Below are 15,479 nucleotides of genomic sequence, written 5' to 3' on the forward strand. Positions count from 1 at the left end.
GCGAAGCCGTCCGAATTATCGGGCACGTCCCAAAAATTCGGCTTCCGGAAAATAGGTCGTTGACTGTGCACTGGCAACTCCTCCAGCCAACGACACGGCTTCAAATACGATTGGCTACGACTTATCTCTGTTACTCGAGCCAGCACTAGCGCGACTTTCGTTCCCTTTCAATAAAATTACAGCTAATTTTTCCTGATACAAGCACAAATTTCCTGAGTTTTCCCTGAGCATTTCCAGACTATTCAATATCCCTGAGAATTCTCGGTTTTCCCTGTTGGTAGATACTCTGTAATAGTTCTGGTATGAATATACGGAAAAACAAGAGAGCTGCACACCAACGATAGTAATGAAAACGTTGGCATCGTGTTGCCTTCGTTGTTTCTTCGTCCCGGTCGATTTATTGTTTAAGGCGCTGAACACACTGTTTTATGCCGGAACGTACTTGGGTCTTTGCCACAGCAGCCACTCCCCCCCTAGTCCCTCATTCGGAGGCAGTTCGCGAATAACGAGCCAGTAGGTGTGCGTCTGTCACTTGCCACGGCGCCTTTTGCACTTGACTGCAGACGAAATGACCTCACTTGCACGCGGTGGTGACGCCAGCCGCAACAACGTGTGGAGCACGTGCGGGCAAGTCTACGGTCAGCTGGCGCTGGACTCCGGCCTGCCCGGCTCACAAGCGCTCGTGGAGGGAGGAGGCGTGCGCCGCCTGCTCTGGACTGTCGCGCTCCTGACGCTGGTGTACTACAGCACCACCGAGACGTCCGCCATCCTGCGCGAGTACTTCACGTACAGCGTGGCCGTCGCCTTCGAGTACAACACCAACGAGTCCTTCGAGATGCCCGACGTCACCGTGTGCAACGTCAACCCGCTGCGAAGGTCCAAGCTGTGCGCCCTCGATGCCACGGAGCGAGGGATGAACTCGGAGCTGGAGGAGCGTCTCTGCGGCAAAACACAGAGTTTTCAAGAAGTAGGCATGAGAAACCAAACTAATTGGTTGATTGACTATTTGGACCGTTGCTTGCTCGATCGGTCAGTTGGTTGGTCGGTAGGTCGGTTGCGCCACATCACTTTGAGCCAGCCAACCAACTAAACCCAATATTTTCAATGCAGCAACATCAGAAGACCACCAGAGGGTAGCGATTGGGCACTAGCTTGTATTTAAAGTGGAAGTCACGCATACAGTCAAATTTTGATTCTAAAAGCCAGATATCTCGAATTGCTTTTCCTTAACACATATTGATCAAGTCTGGTGCATTGAAAACCTCGAGGAGGCAACGAAGTGAACTCAACGTATCACCCGAACTAAGTTCCGGGAGGAATATAGACACGTCAATATATATATATATATATATATATATATATATATATATATATATATATATATATATATATATATATATATATATATATATATATATATATATATATATATATATATATATATGTGTGTGTGTGTGTGTGTGTGTGTGTGTGTGTGTGTGTGTGTGTGTGTGTGTGTGTGTGTGTGTGTGTGTGTGTGTGTGTGTGTGTGTGTGTGTGTGCTGAGTTTCAGCTCTTCTGAGGGACCCTATTGACCTGCTAAGAAGGTTTGTTGCGAGAATACGCGCTGAACTGGCGCTCGCTGTCTACGATAAGTGCTACGCAGACAATAATAACTTTTATTTTCTCGCTCTTGAATAAACACAACGCAATTCGCGTAAATGTTTTAAGTTTAGGTACTGCTTTCTATTTAACTAAATAACTTACGGCTCCGATTGGCTTCCTTAAATCGAGGTTTGGCTGCATGTCGCTTCGGAAGAGGTAAGCTGCCGAACGATAGCATGATGCCACGAACCAGAAGTAAGTTACGAGGTAGCATGTTGTTGCAAACGGAACCTCGAATCACCAAGGGTGTCGCTGGTTCAACTATCGGGAGCTTGACCACGTCGAACAGCGGAGAGGGCCCAGGCAGAGATGAGGCGGCGTAACAAACAAGGCGTTTAACTACACTGCTGTACGTCATGAGCCGCCAGCTCGACAAGCTGCTCGTAACGAAGAACGAAGGCAGGGCCTCCTAGCGAGGAGCCCCGGAAAGAAACTCTTGAGGGAGGGAATAGATTGTCAGTGCTTGGTAGACTTTGCCAGGCGCGTCACCCCTAGCGCCGTCAGCGTGAGCCCGAGAGATGGGGAGATGGTGTCGCATGTGGGAGGCACAAACGGAGGCGATGCGAGCGGCCAAGCTATTTCACCTTTTGCGTTGGCTGGGCTTCTCGGCGTCTCTGATGGCCCAAATGTCATCGTTATCCTAGCGACAGCTTGAACAACTGGGCACCGTTTTCGGCCGGGCGGCTCGAACGGGCATCGCAAAGGCGAACCGTACCAATGTTTCCTTCGTCTCTGTGCAGGCCAATGCAGACGACCTGCGGCTGCAGCACTACATATCGGACTGGATTGCGCAGCGCAAGGCGTCAAACCGCACGTGGCTAAGGACCCTCGGTCACCTGTTTGGCGACGTCTTCATGGATTGCACCTACCACGACCAGGACTGCAGAGACGAGACGTGAGCCTACCATGGAAAGAAAAGACTGGCTTTCTATTCCACAATACTGCAATAGCATGCATTGCGCATTGTCGATAGCTTTATGAGGAGGAGTAGGAATGAACATTTTATTGATGAGGGAAAAAATGGCCGAAGGGAGCGGTGCAGGGTGAGTCCCTATTCCAAGACTCCAGTGGCTCCCGCGACCTGCCGAGCTTGATCCAGGAGGCCCTTCTGTTCCTCGAGCTTTAGGTTTACGTCTCTTACAAATTTACTTATTTATTTATTTATTTATTTATTTATTTATTTATTTACTTATTTATTATATCATACCGTCAGGTTCCTTAAATATGTTACAGTGGGGAGTGGGTTACAGAGCAGATCACAGAAATTACAAAAAAACATACAAAATAAGGGCTGCCCGTTGATATACATAATAATTTGGCTGAAACGCGATGGGTAGAAGAACAAAGGAAAGTACTCGTAAAATATGACATATACCAATGCATGAAACCACTTTCAGGTAAATAATGATGGCTAAGGCATCACAAAAAGAGTAATTATCGCTGTTGGAAACAAAGTTTGCGGGAAGGTGGTCCCACTCTAGTGACGTCCGAGGTATGACTGGCTGGTAAAGTATATTTTTGCTGGGAGAAGGGACATGAGCATTATAAGGGTGATCGCTGCGTTGGGATACGTAGCATGCACTACAAAAATTACATCACGCAGTATTACTGACAGCTGGTCGAGTTGGTATTGATTCATATTAGCTGCGCAACTAAACAGGGACTACGAAACAACATACGACACAAGCGCAAAGCGACACTATAGACAGCACACGACACAAGCGACACTACGATTGTGTCGTCTGCTGTCGTCTTTCGCAGCTAATATGCATCATGCAATGCAGCATGATGAAAAAGTATACGAAATCATGCTAAAACGGGTCACTTTACAATGAGTGGCGAGGGATGGAAGAGAAAGCGTAACAGCTTCGTAGCTGTTACGCTGGCACTTCTGTCATAACTTGTGAGAACAAAACGAGCAGAGTCATGATGCAGCATTTTCTAATTTCGGGCGTACTAATGTTTTATAAAGCAACAGCTTTAAAGAGTCTGGAGCATTAAAAAGTTTTACCTTATGTGACCAAGAGCGCGGTTAGCATTACTCGCTATATTGTTAGTGTGGGTTGCCCAGGTAACGCTGATTGTGATATGAATTCCTAAGTACGTGTACAAGTTAACCTGTTTGAAGGGAAATGTTGTTTAGATATAGTACACGTGGGCGGTGCTAGGTGTCCTAAATACGCATATAACTTTATATTTGGTCAATATTTAATTCCATTATTCATAGGCTGCACCACTTAAATATCATATCTAGTCTAGGTTGAAGACAACTAGTGCAAAAGTGGCTAGTAATTTCTCCTAGGATAACACAATCATCAGCAGATAGATTAATGTTCACACAAGGTACTTGTGAGAGAAGGTCGCTCATAAGGGTACAGAACTGACCCTTGGGGCACACCTGAGTCCACAGTGCACATCGGGGAATTGTAGCCGTTAACAGTAACGTATTGCGAGTGATTATTCCGGAACCATTCGATTCAATTTAAAGGTTGGTGTCAATATCAGACTGGCTTAGTTTGTGAATTGAAAGTATGTGATACACTTTATCGAATGCTTTTAAGAAACCTAAAAAAATACAGTCATTGCATGATGAACTATCAAGAGTGCGATGCAAGTTATCATTAAAGGATAAGTGTTCAATGCCACATGAGTATGATTTCCTGAAGCCATGTTGTGCAAGCGGAAAAAATGAATTATCTTCAAGAAAATGGACAAGGCTTTTGGATACAATGTGTTCTAACGGTTTGCGATATGTGCTTGGAAGCGAAATGAGGCAGTAGTTAGATGATAAATTTTTGTTATACGAGATTTGCGAAGGGTTACCACCTTTCCAACCTTCCATTGATTATACAGAACGTCAGTAAGTGACTGCTGAAAAATTTGGTCGGTGTAATACAATTGTCGGTGGAAGTGCTGTTCAAGAAGTCAGTGTTAATGGTAATAGAGTTTGCCGACAAGTTTAGTAACCTAAGATATATCGACCATCACTGGAAATATAACTGGATAATCTCAGTTATGTAACTTAGGAAGTAGCTCATTAAAAGCTCCCTAAATTTTTTCTGACAAAATCTTTGTTTAGGTTAGTTACAGAGTCAATTTAAGAAACGATCTGACTAAAAGAGTCGTTTAATAAGATTAAGTTATCAGAAAAATTCCTGATTACATTACGGATTACAAAGTCCGTCAATTACGTATTTGGATTGCGGATTTAGATTACGGATTACAAAATCCGTCCATCCTGTGGTTGTTGCTGAGTTTCGCTAGCCTTCTTCCCAGGCACTGACTTTGCGCAGATGTACTTTCGATATTTTCGTAAAATAACCATTCAGCACGCCAACCAATCCCTATTACGACGCGCTTAACAACCAAGGTGAGGCGAAGGTGCACGAAATTATAGCAGAATGTAGAAACGTTATTCCCGCACAGCAGTAACGGCAGGTACACTTCTGGCGTACTCCTCGAGTTCTCTAAATTCAAAATGTTTTCTCTTCAGTACCAGGAATTGCTTTTAAATTCAAGTTGCCGGTAATAGAAGGGAGATATCTAACACCGTCACATGTTTACACTGAGCAGCAAGACCGCCTTTCGGTATACACAGACAGACAATGTATTTATCAAAAATCTACCCCAGCGTTTTTCATTCCACCTTACGGCGAACAGTAGCATACGTACAAATTATTTCGCAGTATTCCATGAACCCCTGCAGAACTTTACGCAATCCTCCTTGCAATGAAATTTATGGGTTCACAGCACAACGCCGCCAATGAGTAGATTTAGCTGGTTCTCAAGCATCATTACTCTTCACAAGAGACATCCACTTTTGTGCAGCTAATTATGTTTTGGTACATGAAATATAAGAGGCTTCATCATCATCGACCTATTTTTATGTGCACTTAGGAGGAAAGTCTTTTCCAGAGATCTAATATTATCCCTGTGTAGCGCTAGCCAATTCCGACTTGCGCCTGCAAATTTCCTCATTTCATCACCGCACTTAATTTTGTGCTATGCTCGGCTGCGCTTCCTTTCCCTTGGCACAAATGTTGCAGTTCTAATGGTCCACCGGTTTTCTGCCCTATACACTATAAATGGCCCGCCCAGCTTCATTTTTTTTTCTTTAATGTCAACTATAATGTCGGCCTATCCCCGTTTGCTCTCTGATCGACGCCGCTCTCTTCCTGTCTCTTAACGTTACGCTTAGCAATTTTCGCTCCATCGCTCTTTGCGCGGTCCTTAACTTATTCTCGAGTTGTTGTTTTTTTTTTTTTTTTTTTTTTAGCCTTTAAGTATCTGCCCCATATGTTAGCACAGGTAGATTGCGATCATTGTACACTTTTCTTTTCAACGAAACTCGTAAAATCTCAGTCAGGATTTGGTAATGCCTGCCATATTCACTCTAACTAATTTTTATCCTGTAAATTTCCGTCCTGTGACCAGGGTCTTCTGTGAGTAATTGACCTAGATAAACGTACTCCGGTACAGACTCTGGGGGCTGACGGGCAATCATGAATTCTTCTTCACTTGTGAGGCTCTTGAACGTTATCTTTGTCTTCTGCATATCAATCCTCAACCCCAGACTTATACTTTCTAACTAGGTTCTCAGTCGTTTGTTGTAATTCGTTCCCACTGTTGCCGAACAGGACAATGTCATCTGCAAACCGAAGGTTGTTGAGATATTCGCCGTTGATCCTCACTCCTAAACCTTCCCAGTCTAACAGCTTGAATACTTCCTCTAAGCATGCAGTCACTATCATTGGAGAGATTGTGCTTCCTTGCCTGACCCCATTCTTGATAAGTAATTTTCTACATTTCTTGTGGAGAACCAAGGTAGCTGTGGTATCTTTGAAGATGTCTCCCCAGATATTCATGCATGCCTCCCGTAATCTTTGATTACGCAATTCCTCTGTGACTGCTGGTAGCTCTACTGAATCAAATGCTTTTTCATAATCTATGAAAGCCATATAAAGAGTTTGATTGTACTCCGCAGATTCCTCGATTACCTGACTGATGACATGGACGTGATCCATTGTGGAATATTGTCACGTAGCAGTGATGGTGAAGCAGCAAAGCTGGGAATGATGAAACTAGCGTTTTATTGGGCGAACTTGTAGGCTGCACTCAAAGAACGGCGACAGCGACGAACACAGTCGTCGATCGGCGAAAATTTGATCGGCCGAACAAGCTATAGAGAATGGCCAAGCGCGTCGGCTTTTATACACGAGTCATCGAAGGTTATACGGTAATTGGTAGTGCCCGCGTCTCTTCCAGAAAGTTGAGCAATAACATTTGTTAGACGGTGAAAAGCGCTCACCCGAAACTGATAAACAAGTCCACATGTCAACATCCCTGCCTGAAGCCAGCTTTTTTCTATTGGTTGATGGTGTTCCCCTGATCTTATTGGAAATTTTCTTGGTGAACATTTTGTACATTGTTGAAAGCAAGCTAATGGGCCTACTAGTCTTCAATTCATTAATGCCTACTTCTTATGAATTAGTATAATGTTGGCATTCCTCCAACTCTCTGATATACTTGAAGTCGTGAGGCGTTGTATATGAAGGGCTCCAAGTTATTGAAGCATTATACGTCCTCCATGTTTGAGTAAATCGACTGTTACTCCATCTTCTCCTGCCACTTTTCCCCGGCTCATATCTTGCAAAGCCCTTCTAACTTCACAGATAGTTATAGAAGGAGCCTCTGTATGCTGTTCGTCACTATTTCCAGTGAAGGTTGCGTGGCTGCTCTGGATACAGTAGAGATCAGTATAGAATTACTCTGCTGTTTTTACTATACCATCGAAATTGCCGATGACATTACCCTGATTATCTTTCACTGCGTACATCTTGCCCTGTTCTATGCCAAGTTTTCTTCTCGCTGATTTCATGCTACGGTCATCTTTTACTGCTTTCTCAATCGTTCCGACGTTATAATTACGAATATCGCTTATTTTCTTCTTGTTTATCAGCTTTGACCGTTCAGCGAATTCTATCTGACCTCTTGAGTTACTCTTTCATGCATTGTCGTTTCTTTATTAGGTCCTTTGTTACTTGGGAAAGCTTACCTACTGGTTGCCTCGGTGCGTTACCTCCTACTTCAATCGCTGCTTATGAAATCAGCCTAGTTACGGTTTCATTCATTACCTTTGTGTTATCTTCATCTTACTGCTCTAAAGCTGCATATTTGTTTGTCAGCGCCAGCCTCAATTCGTCTGCATTGATGTTTACTGCATCTAGATTGGCCTGTAGTTTCTTCTCGACCAATTTTGCTCTTACTCTCTTCAGGTTGAGAGACATGCTAGACTTAACTATCCGATGGTCCTTACTCTTTACCCTAGCTAACACTTCTACATCCTTCACTATGTTGGTAATGGCAGAGAGTATGCAATCTATTTCATTTCTTGTTTCTCCATTAGGATTTTTCCAGGTCCACTTTTTGTTACTGCGTTTCCTGATGAAGTTATTCACTATTCGGAGTCTATTCCTTTTCCGCAAATTCTACCAACATCGCTTCTCTGATATTTCTAGAATCAACGCCGTATTTGCCAAATGTTTGCTCCTTAGCCTGCTTTTCTTCTACTTTTGCATTGAAGTCGCCCATGAGATCAGTATACTGAGTTTCCACCTTTCTCACTGCTAATTCAATAAATGGCATACACGATTGCAAAAGCGAAACAGTATAACATTATACACCAGTGGGCACTAAGTCCTAGTGGAATTATTATGCTGTAGATGCTTAGCATGCAGAGCGCGTAAAAAAGATTAAATTTCGCTTCTTTTCTGCGTGAAAGAGGAATGCTCCTTTCGCTGTTAACAACATTCGCACCCGAATTAGAAGAGAGACATAGTTTAGTAATGGGGCTCAATGTTCAAGGTTTTTCAGCAAAGATCCCCCCTATGAAGTTCCTTGTACCGCACAATTCCGCCGCGCTATAGAATCAATATTACATAAAATACGACCTGGCACAGCCTACATGACGTACTTCTTATATAGTTTGGGAAAGGCTAATATCTCAATTTGTTCCCGTGAAGAATCCGATGAATATATAGGACATTACGCTGTAGCAGCTACTAAGCCTCTCGTAAAAATCGGTCAATAAAACTGCATACTCTTGGTAGACGACCACTGTCATTGGAGAAATACTTGGGCGCATAGCCAACTTGAAGCACCTCAAGCACGCGTAGTGCGTGCATTTGAAGTGTTCATTGAGGAAACGGGAATCACGGAAAATTGTTGGAGATATTACTTTATAAAATTAACCAGGACGTGAGAAAGGAACAGACAACAGCGCTGAGATTTTAAAATAGTTTGAAAGATGTAGGACGTTTTATGACTCTTACGTACACTTATTGAGACATGCGCATCGGCGTATGCTACACTTGTGGTGACATAGATTCCAAAGACGCGACACTATACGTAATTGTTCATTGTATGTTCTTATATTATGGCGTGCGGCATATTGTAGTGGTGTCTGTGCTTTTTCTTTTCTTGCTTTCCTGCTCACCTGGTCTCTATTGGGTTTGAGCTATAGCTTGCGAACTTGAATTGTGAACTTGTAGTTTTTCTGTCACGACTTGTGAAGCATTCACGGGAACTCGTTCTTGAGTGCTTTGCATTTTTATGGCTTTGTTCTTCAAATAGTGTTCATGTTATTATCGGGAGCAGGAGCAGAGGCGTAATACTTCTCAAAGTTGAGGTCAATTCTATTTCTGGGACTAGAACGGCGTTAACTACACTACAACTACACGTTAACTACAACTACACGCAGGAAGAGCAATATCGCGCCAAATACAGAATACTGAATCTTCAGAATGTCCAGGAGGTAGAAACTGTTACGCGCACTATAAGCATTACACACTTTTGTGTTTGAGGTACCTCTTATAAGCCTGTGGCATTGAACGACACAGTCTGTCTGGATAAAATGTGTGCATTCACACATTGTGGCTTCATAAATGTCTTTGTCTAGTTCTTTGTTGGTTTTTCTTGGGGGGGGGGGGGGGGGGGGCGAGTGCAAATAATGAAGTCGCAACGCACGTATACAGTGCCTCTTTTTTTTACTTCGAAAATTAAAAAAAAAGTCCACAAGAAATTACTGGAATTACTTCACTAAAGATTAATTATATGCTCAGGTGGACATCATTGGCCAAATAAAGAACAATTCAGTTCATTCAATTATGAAACTAATTGAATTGATCAACTTCCTAGCAACACATCCTACGGAACACATATATGACGGGAAGTTGAAGAAAATAGCCGTAGCAATCTGGGACGCTATAACTTAAATCTATTCGTAATTATTGCTATTTCATTTCTGCAATCAATTCTCCGCGATTGGACAAACATTTTTCGAGCCAACCCACTTCGCCTGTTCCAAGATGGGTTGGCAAACAGATAAGAAAAGAAAAGACAGTCAAGGTAGGCAATGCCATTAGCTTTGAAAGCAAGCAAAAATGACCTCCTAAAACGAGGAGAGCGTTTGATTGGGCCGTTCGAACAACGCTGCGGGTCATCTCCCGATGCTTGCGTTCAACGGTTACGCAAATTTGACGTGAGGCGATTGGAATAGAAACAGATTGGAATAGTTTTACGTTATAGGGCCCCTGGCTCCTTGTTCTTTAAATTTCTAAATGTACATGGAAATCGAAATAACTGACCTCAACTTTTGCGTTCAATTTACCTGGTTACGCACGCATCCACGCGAAGCGCGGTTCGTAGTATTACCCTTCTGTGACGTATAGTATATGGCGTAAAGTGAAGCTTGGCTATACCGCGCAGTAAGGCGGTTCGCCTCGGCCCTGCTGCTGAAGTTGCAATGCATCCAATCGGGAGTTGCACACAGCCCCAGTCGGATAAGATTGTGCCAAGAGGAAACTGCAACGCACGGCTTTTGCAACACAACGCTTTTGTGACACAAAGGGTTTAGTGTACCGGCGCTGCCGCTTGCATAAACAGTTAAATTGAACGAATCATTTGACGCCAGTTGTTTCGATCTGCACGGCCATATTGAAATGTAAAAACAGAGAACTGGACTTTTGTGATTATTCCCTTCATAAACATATGCCGTAAAGCCAGTTGGCAAATAGTAAGCTAAGGAATGCAATTAGTCCAATTAGTAAATAGGTTGCCTTTTTTTTTTTCTTTGCATATGATGTGTGCCCGGACAGATAATTCATCCATGACATAACTCGAGTAACTTTTGCAGGCTCTGTTTTGCGTGTGTGTTAAGAAGTCAAAAGAACACACATTGTATATCTTGCGCACACCTGGGCCTAAATCGAGGCGTGTGGTGTCTGATGCTTGGGTTTCGCAGGCTCTTCCGCAACATCAGCAACGTCTGGTACGGCAACTGCTTCTGCTTCCGTTGTGGCCACGCTGAGCGGTTAGAGTACAACGCCCTGTCGTCACCTTATGACGGTAATGAAACGGGTTCGTCCAGAGAGAGCCGGCAGTTGCCCGGTGCCACTGTTTCGCACTTACTGCAGGCGCGATATCTGTTTTGGCGCGCAAATGGCGCCTAAGCTGCGGTTACACTTGTTGCAAGTTTAGGCAAAATTAAATTGTACGGAAATTTTTTAAAACTCTTAGTTCCGATTGTTGGCTAAAGGTAATCGTATCAAAGGAGTAACACGGGACCACGTAAATTCAGGTTTGTCCGGTATACTACCCTCCTGTGTACGGATCAGTTTTACTGTGAAGAGGAGCTGGGAATCCTCCATGCAGAGCACGAGGTGCGCTATAACACCGCTTGGGATATACTAAACTACGGCGGCTGACAAAACGAGAATACCTCTTGGGATATCATAAACTGCGGGGGCTGACAAAGCCCACTTTAATTATGTTGGCGGCAGTAAACCACGAATTTTATGTCATTAATAAAAGATAAATAGGAACAGATGAATCGTTCAGCCACTGCCCCCCTGAAGAACAACCTCATTCCATAATCAGGTAGAGCCGACCGTGCGAAGCGATAACGTCATTGTGTACATCCGAGGCAAGCTTTATCTGTATAGTCACACTTTCTTTCGTAATCGAGCCCACATTTTCGATCGAACACGCGCATACACACCGACCATGCACAAAAGGAGCATCGTGCCAGTACGTAATGGTTTACTAGCCCGATGAACTCCCAAGAACAAAAGGAAACCTCCTGAACGACTTAGCATGTAAGAGACATGAGAATGGAAGCACATTTCAGTGAACAAACAGATGTAGCTAATATTTTATTTTATTCTACAGAAATGACGTAGGCCAAGTCATATAGAGTGAAGCAAGTCTATGGGACGCTAAAGATAGCGAGGGCTGGCAAACTACATTGTAGATGTGTTGCTGGCAATAAAGAAACGAATTCTGTCACTAATTGTCACCAATAATAATTTTTTTTTAAATCGCTGATACGCGCTTATTTCATTACACGCACGGAATTCTATGCCAAGGGAAGGCAAATGCTGTTCAGCGGGGCAGGGGATTAAGTAGTTGAATAATATTGAGGCATTTGCACGTATAGGAAGGAGAGAGAGAGTGATACTTCAATCGGGATGTTACTCTATAACGAAGCGCCTGAATGAAGTCTGTCAACGCAAGACAGGGGAAATGTAGATCGCTGGGAGAGAAATTCGTCCTGCCGTTGACTTGACCTGGCAAGGTATCTATCTCTCCGGATAGATAATAATTACGCTTTTGCGCCTAATTCCTCCACAGGTTGGTTGTGCCTTTAAACATTTTCTTTCTTCTTAAAAACAATTGTCGACTGCAGCAAACCTAATTCGGAGGTGCTTGCAATTGCTGATCTTGTTTATTCTTATGAAAGAAAATTGCAAGTGTAGTCTGAGCATATTACGGTAAATATACGTCTTATACTAACTGCTTAACAAACTGCTTGTACTGTACTTACGAATAACTATTCATGCGCAACTCATGATTTTCTTATGAGATGATATTCCCCGCCCTCTAAAAGTCCGCGAAGGGTGCACAGTATGGACAAATTAATATAAATATACTAAACATAGGCTTGACTTGAGGTATAGAACAAAGGGGCATGCACGACGACTGAGGAGACGAAAACACAGCTTCATGCCACGTACGTTTTGTAAGCGACCTCTCCCTTTCGCTCATTATGATAGGTGTATGCGCACTCGCTTGGAAGGACTCAATGGTCCGGAATTTATTTAAATATACATGTTTATGATTATTTGGGGGCTCAACAATATGACAATGAATGCTTGGCTTCTGACACGTCTGCAGTTTCTCTTTCTTTTTTTTTTTTTTTTTTTGAGGGCGCCTCCAACCACTTATTTTGATATACGAAAAGCCTGTTGACGAATTCATTAGGTTTCTAGATCTCACACTTCATTTCTTAAACAATCATCTGTGTTGGTGCTACGATTCCCAAGAAAAGAAGTCCAGCCTACCATTCGCATCAGTCCATTCTAAACTAGTTAAGTGAGGCATAATTAAGCTTTGTTTTAATAACACTCTCGTTAAGTACTGTCAGTATTTTGTGCACAGAAGCTTCGAAAGCCACTTCTCACGCCTTAGCGCAACTGGCTACCCCTTGCAGTTGTTCACGGCTGCGGCTAAGAGCATGCTAAGAAAACGGGACAATGTTTGACCAATTCCGCTGCGCACCCGTGCAGAGGCAAAAAAGTAATCGTCTTGTCGTATTTGCACCAGGCCAGACGTAATCTGGAGAAAACTGCGAAATGAGCTGGCGTTGACGTCGTTTCCTCCGGCCCTTTGCAACTTACTGGTTTGTGCGCGAAAGTAAACAATACAGTACGCACAGCAGCGCCATGTGGCTGCAATAGAAAAAAAAAAACACCACGAACAGCTTGTGCCATGCATGGAGTATATTGGACAGACGGGCAGATGCCTCAGTGATCGCTTGCGGGAACATTCTAACAATGTTAGCAAACTGGCAACGACTGGCCATTTGGCCGCACACAGTGTGCGCTTATTTGACAGCGTGAAAGTGATATCCAGAAACACGGTTCAAGTTACTAGGGAGATTGTCGAGGCGTTCGAAATGAATTGAAGCAATAATTCTGTATGCTGCCCATCAATTTCACTGTCGAGAAAAGAAATCTAGTCCCTATCGCGATAGCAGCCTATGAGTGATGATGATGGCGAAAAAAGTAATCCATATTGCGACCGTGGTTTGGTAACTTCATTTTCTTCCTGTTGTACAACGGCATATATATATATATATATATATATATATATATATATATATATATATATATATATAGTGACCATGTGCAAATTAGCGCGGTGTCTTCGTCTCCTCTGTTCTTCTGCGAGCCCTTTTGGCGCTCTACCTCAAGGTATGCAGTGCCAACCAGCTCACCAGTCTGTTCTTTTGAACGTATGTGCGCGGTGATATAGTTTTAACGTCGCCCTTTGGAATCATTCACCTAGGAGGAGGAAGGCTGTCCCGAAGTGAACTGACCAGACCGTGAGCATGTTGCCAACATATGTACAGCAAATGGCTTGGCAGTCCACTTTGCACACCGACTAGCGCGGTCTCAAATCTTGTTGCCCATTATGTAATCGTTTTCGTCACTACAGCGCTAACGGGGCTTACTGCCACGATGAAATTCCTCTTTTTTTTTTTTTTTTACAGTGCCACTTTCCGGTTTCACGCAGGGTTAGTGCTGACGCTTAATCCGGAACTGGATGAGTACCTGCCCACTTCCTACCAGGCGGGCTACATCGTTATGGTCCACGCACACGGCACCAGATGAGCGTGATGGGGGCGACATCGAATGCGTCAGTGTGGGAGCACCGATTACGCATAGTTTAAATGGGAACTATTAGTAAAGTACGCCTGCGTAAGAGGTAGCGAGAGAAAATTTGTTAAGCAAAAAAAAAGAACACTATTAACTTAACGAGGAGGTCCACCGCGTAGCGCGAGGTCTCACATTCCGCGCTCGCGTAGAAGGATCCTCTCTGGGGGTTGGAAATCCAACGGAGGCATAGACAGAGAGAGACAGAATGACAAGGTGCTGTGACATTACAAATTTTTGTCAAAACTCCAGGCGTGTTTATCCACCCCCTAACCCCAAACTCGGCAGGGCCCAGGCGGTAGACTGGAGGCAGTTACAAACCAAGACCTTCCCCAACCCCGTCCATGTCGTCCAGACATCGATTCAGACGGTAACTGCAAACTATGCAGCAGGGCTCACGCATCTCTTAGGCACACTCTCTGGGAATGTGAGGTTATATGCAGAGAAAATGCAGTCTCCCCATATGAGGCTGCGGCATGGTGGATGATCACGCCGCGCAGCTCAAGCCTCCAAGATCAACTACGGTCCATCCAGCAAGCCCGTGAGGCGGCGAGGAGCCAGGATCTCCGGTACTCCTCGGGGTGGCTTAGGCCCAGGCCACGAATTAGCCGGATCTTCAATAAAGTTGTTACCACCACCATTACCAAAAAGGGATGGCGTCAGCAGCTTGGACCCCTCTTACCAGCTCTTTATAAGGTCGCGAATTTTGATTGCGCTCCCTCGGGCCTAGCTAATCGTTTATCGGTACAGAAAGGCAAACTTTGCATTCTAAGATGAACCGAATACTCAATCTTGTAAATTTCGAGAGCTTTTTCAGTGCCAAAACGGCGTGTATACGAGAAAGCACTGATGTAAATAATCGCAATAATAAAAAAATAAACACGGTATTCGTCGGCTAACCAATAGAATAGCTACAACGTTCAGGAACTGGAAACAGACCGCGTACTTTAACATGAAGTGTTGGGATAACGATATGTCATGGTTGTCTTTGGTATGAATTTGTCCATATCGCCTACTACATCCCTAAACACCGATTATTATCAGCGGTTCATTTTCACTTCT

The 15,479-nt window shown here is 43.8% G+C and overlaps 1 protein-coding gene across 1 annotated transcript; it reads left to right on the forward strand.

Annotated features, from left to right (window-relative positions):
* Window positions 1–568: 568 nt before the first annotated feature.
* LOC126537398 (acid-sensing ion channel 2-like) lies at window positions 569–14,375 on the forward strand. Its single transcript, XM_055074234.1, has 4 exons — window positions 569–967; window positions 2,385–2,539; window positions 10,946–11,049; window positions 14,278–14,375. The coding sequence occupies exons 1-4, from the start codon at window positions 569–571 to the stop codon at window positions 14,373–14,375; spliced, it is 756 nt and encodes a 251-aa protein (XP_054930209.1).
* Window positions 14,376–15,479: the final 1,104 nt, after the last annotated feature.

The sequence above is a fragment of the Dermacentor andersoni genome, chromosome 4 (assembly GCF_023375885.2).
Source record: "Dermacentor andersoni chromosome 4, qqDerAnde1_hic_scaffold, whole genome shotgun sequence".
In the NCBI taxonomy this organism is placed as follows: Eukaryota; Metazoa; Arthropoda; class Arachnida; order Ixodida; family Ixodidae; genus Dermacentor; species Dermacentor andersoni.

Coding starts and splice junctions, on each gene's coding strand:
- LOC126537398 (XM_055074234.1), top strand. CDS start 569: ATGACCTCACTTGCACGCGGTGGTGACGCCAGCCGCAACAACGTGTGG. Junction 968..2,384: donor AAACACAGAGTTTTCAAGAA/GTAGGCATGAGA, acceptor GTCTCTGTGCAG/GCCAATGCAGACGACCTGCG. Junction 11,050..14,277: donor CCTGTCGTCACCTTATGACG/GTAATGAAACGG, acceptor GGTTTCACGCAG/GGTTAGTGCTGACGCTTAAT.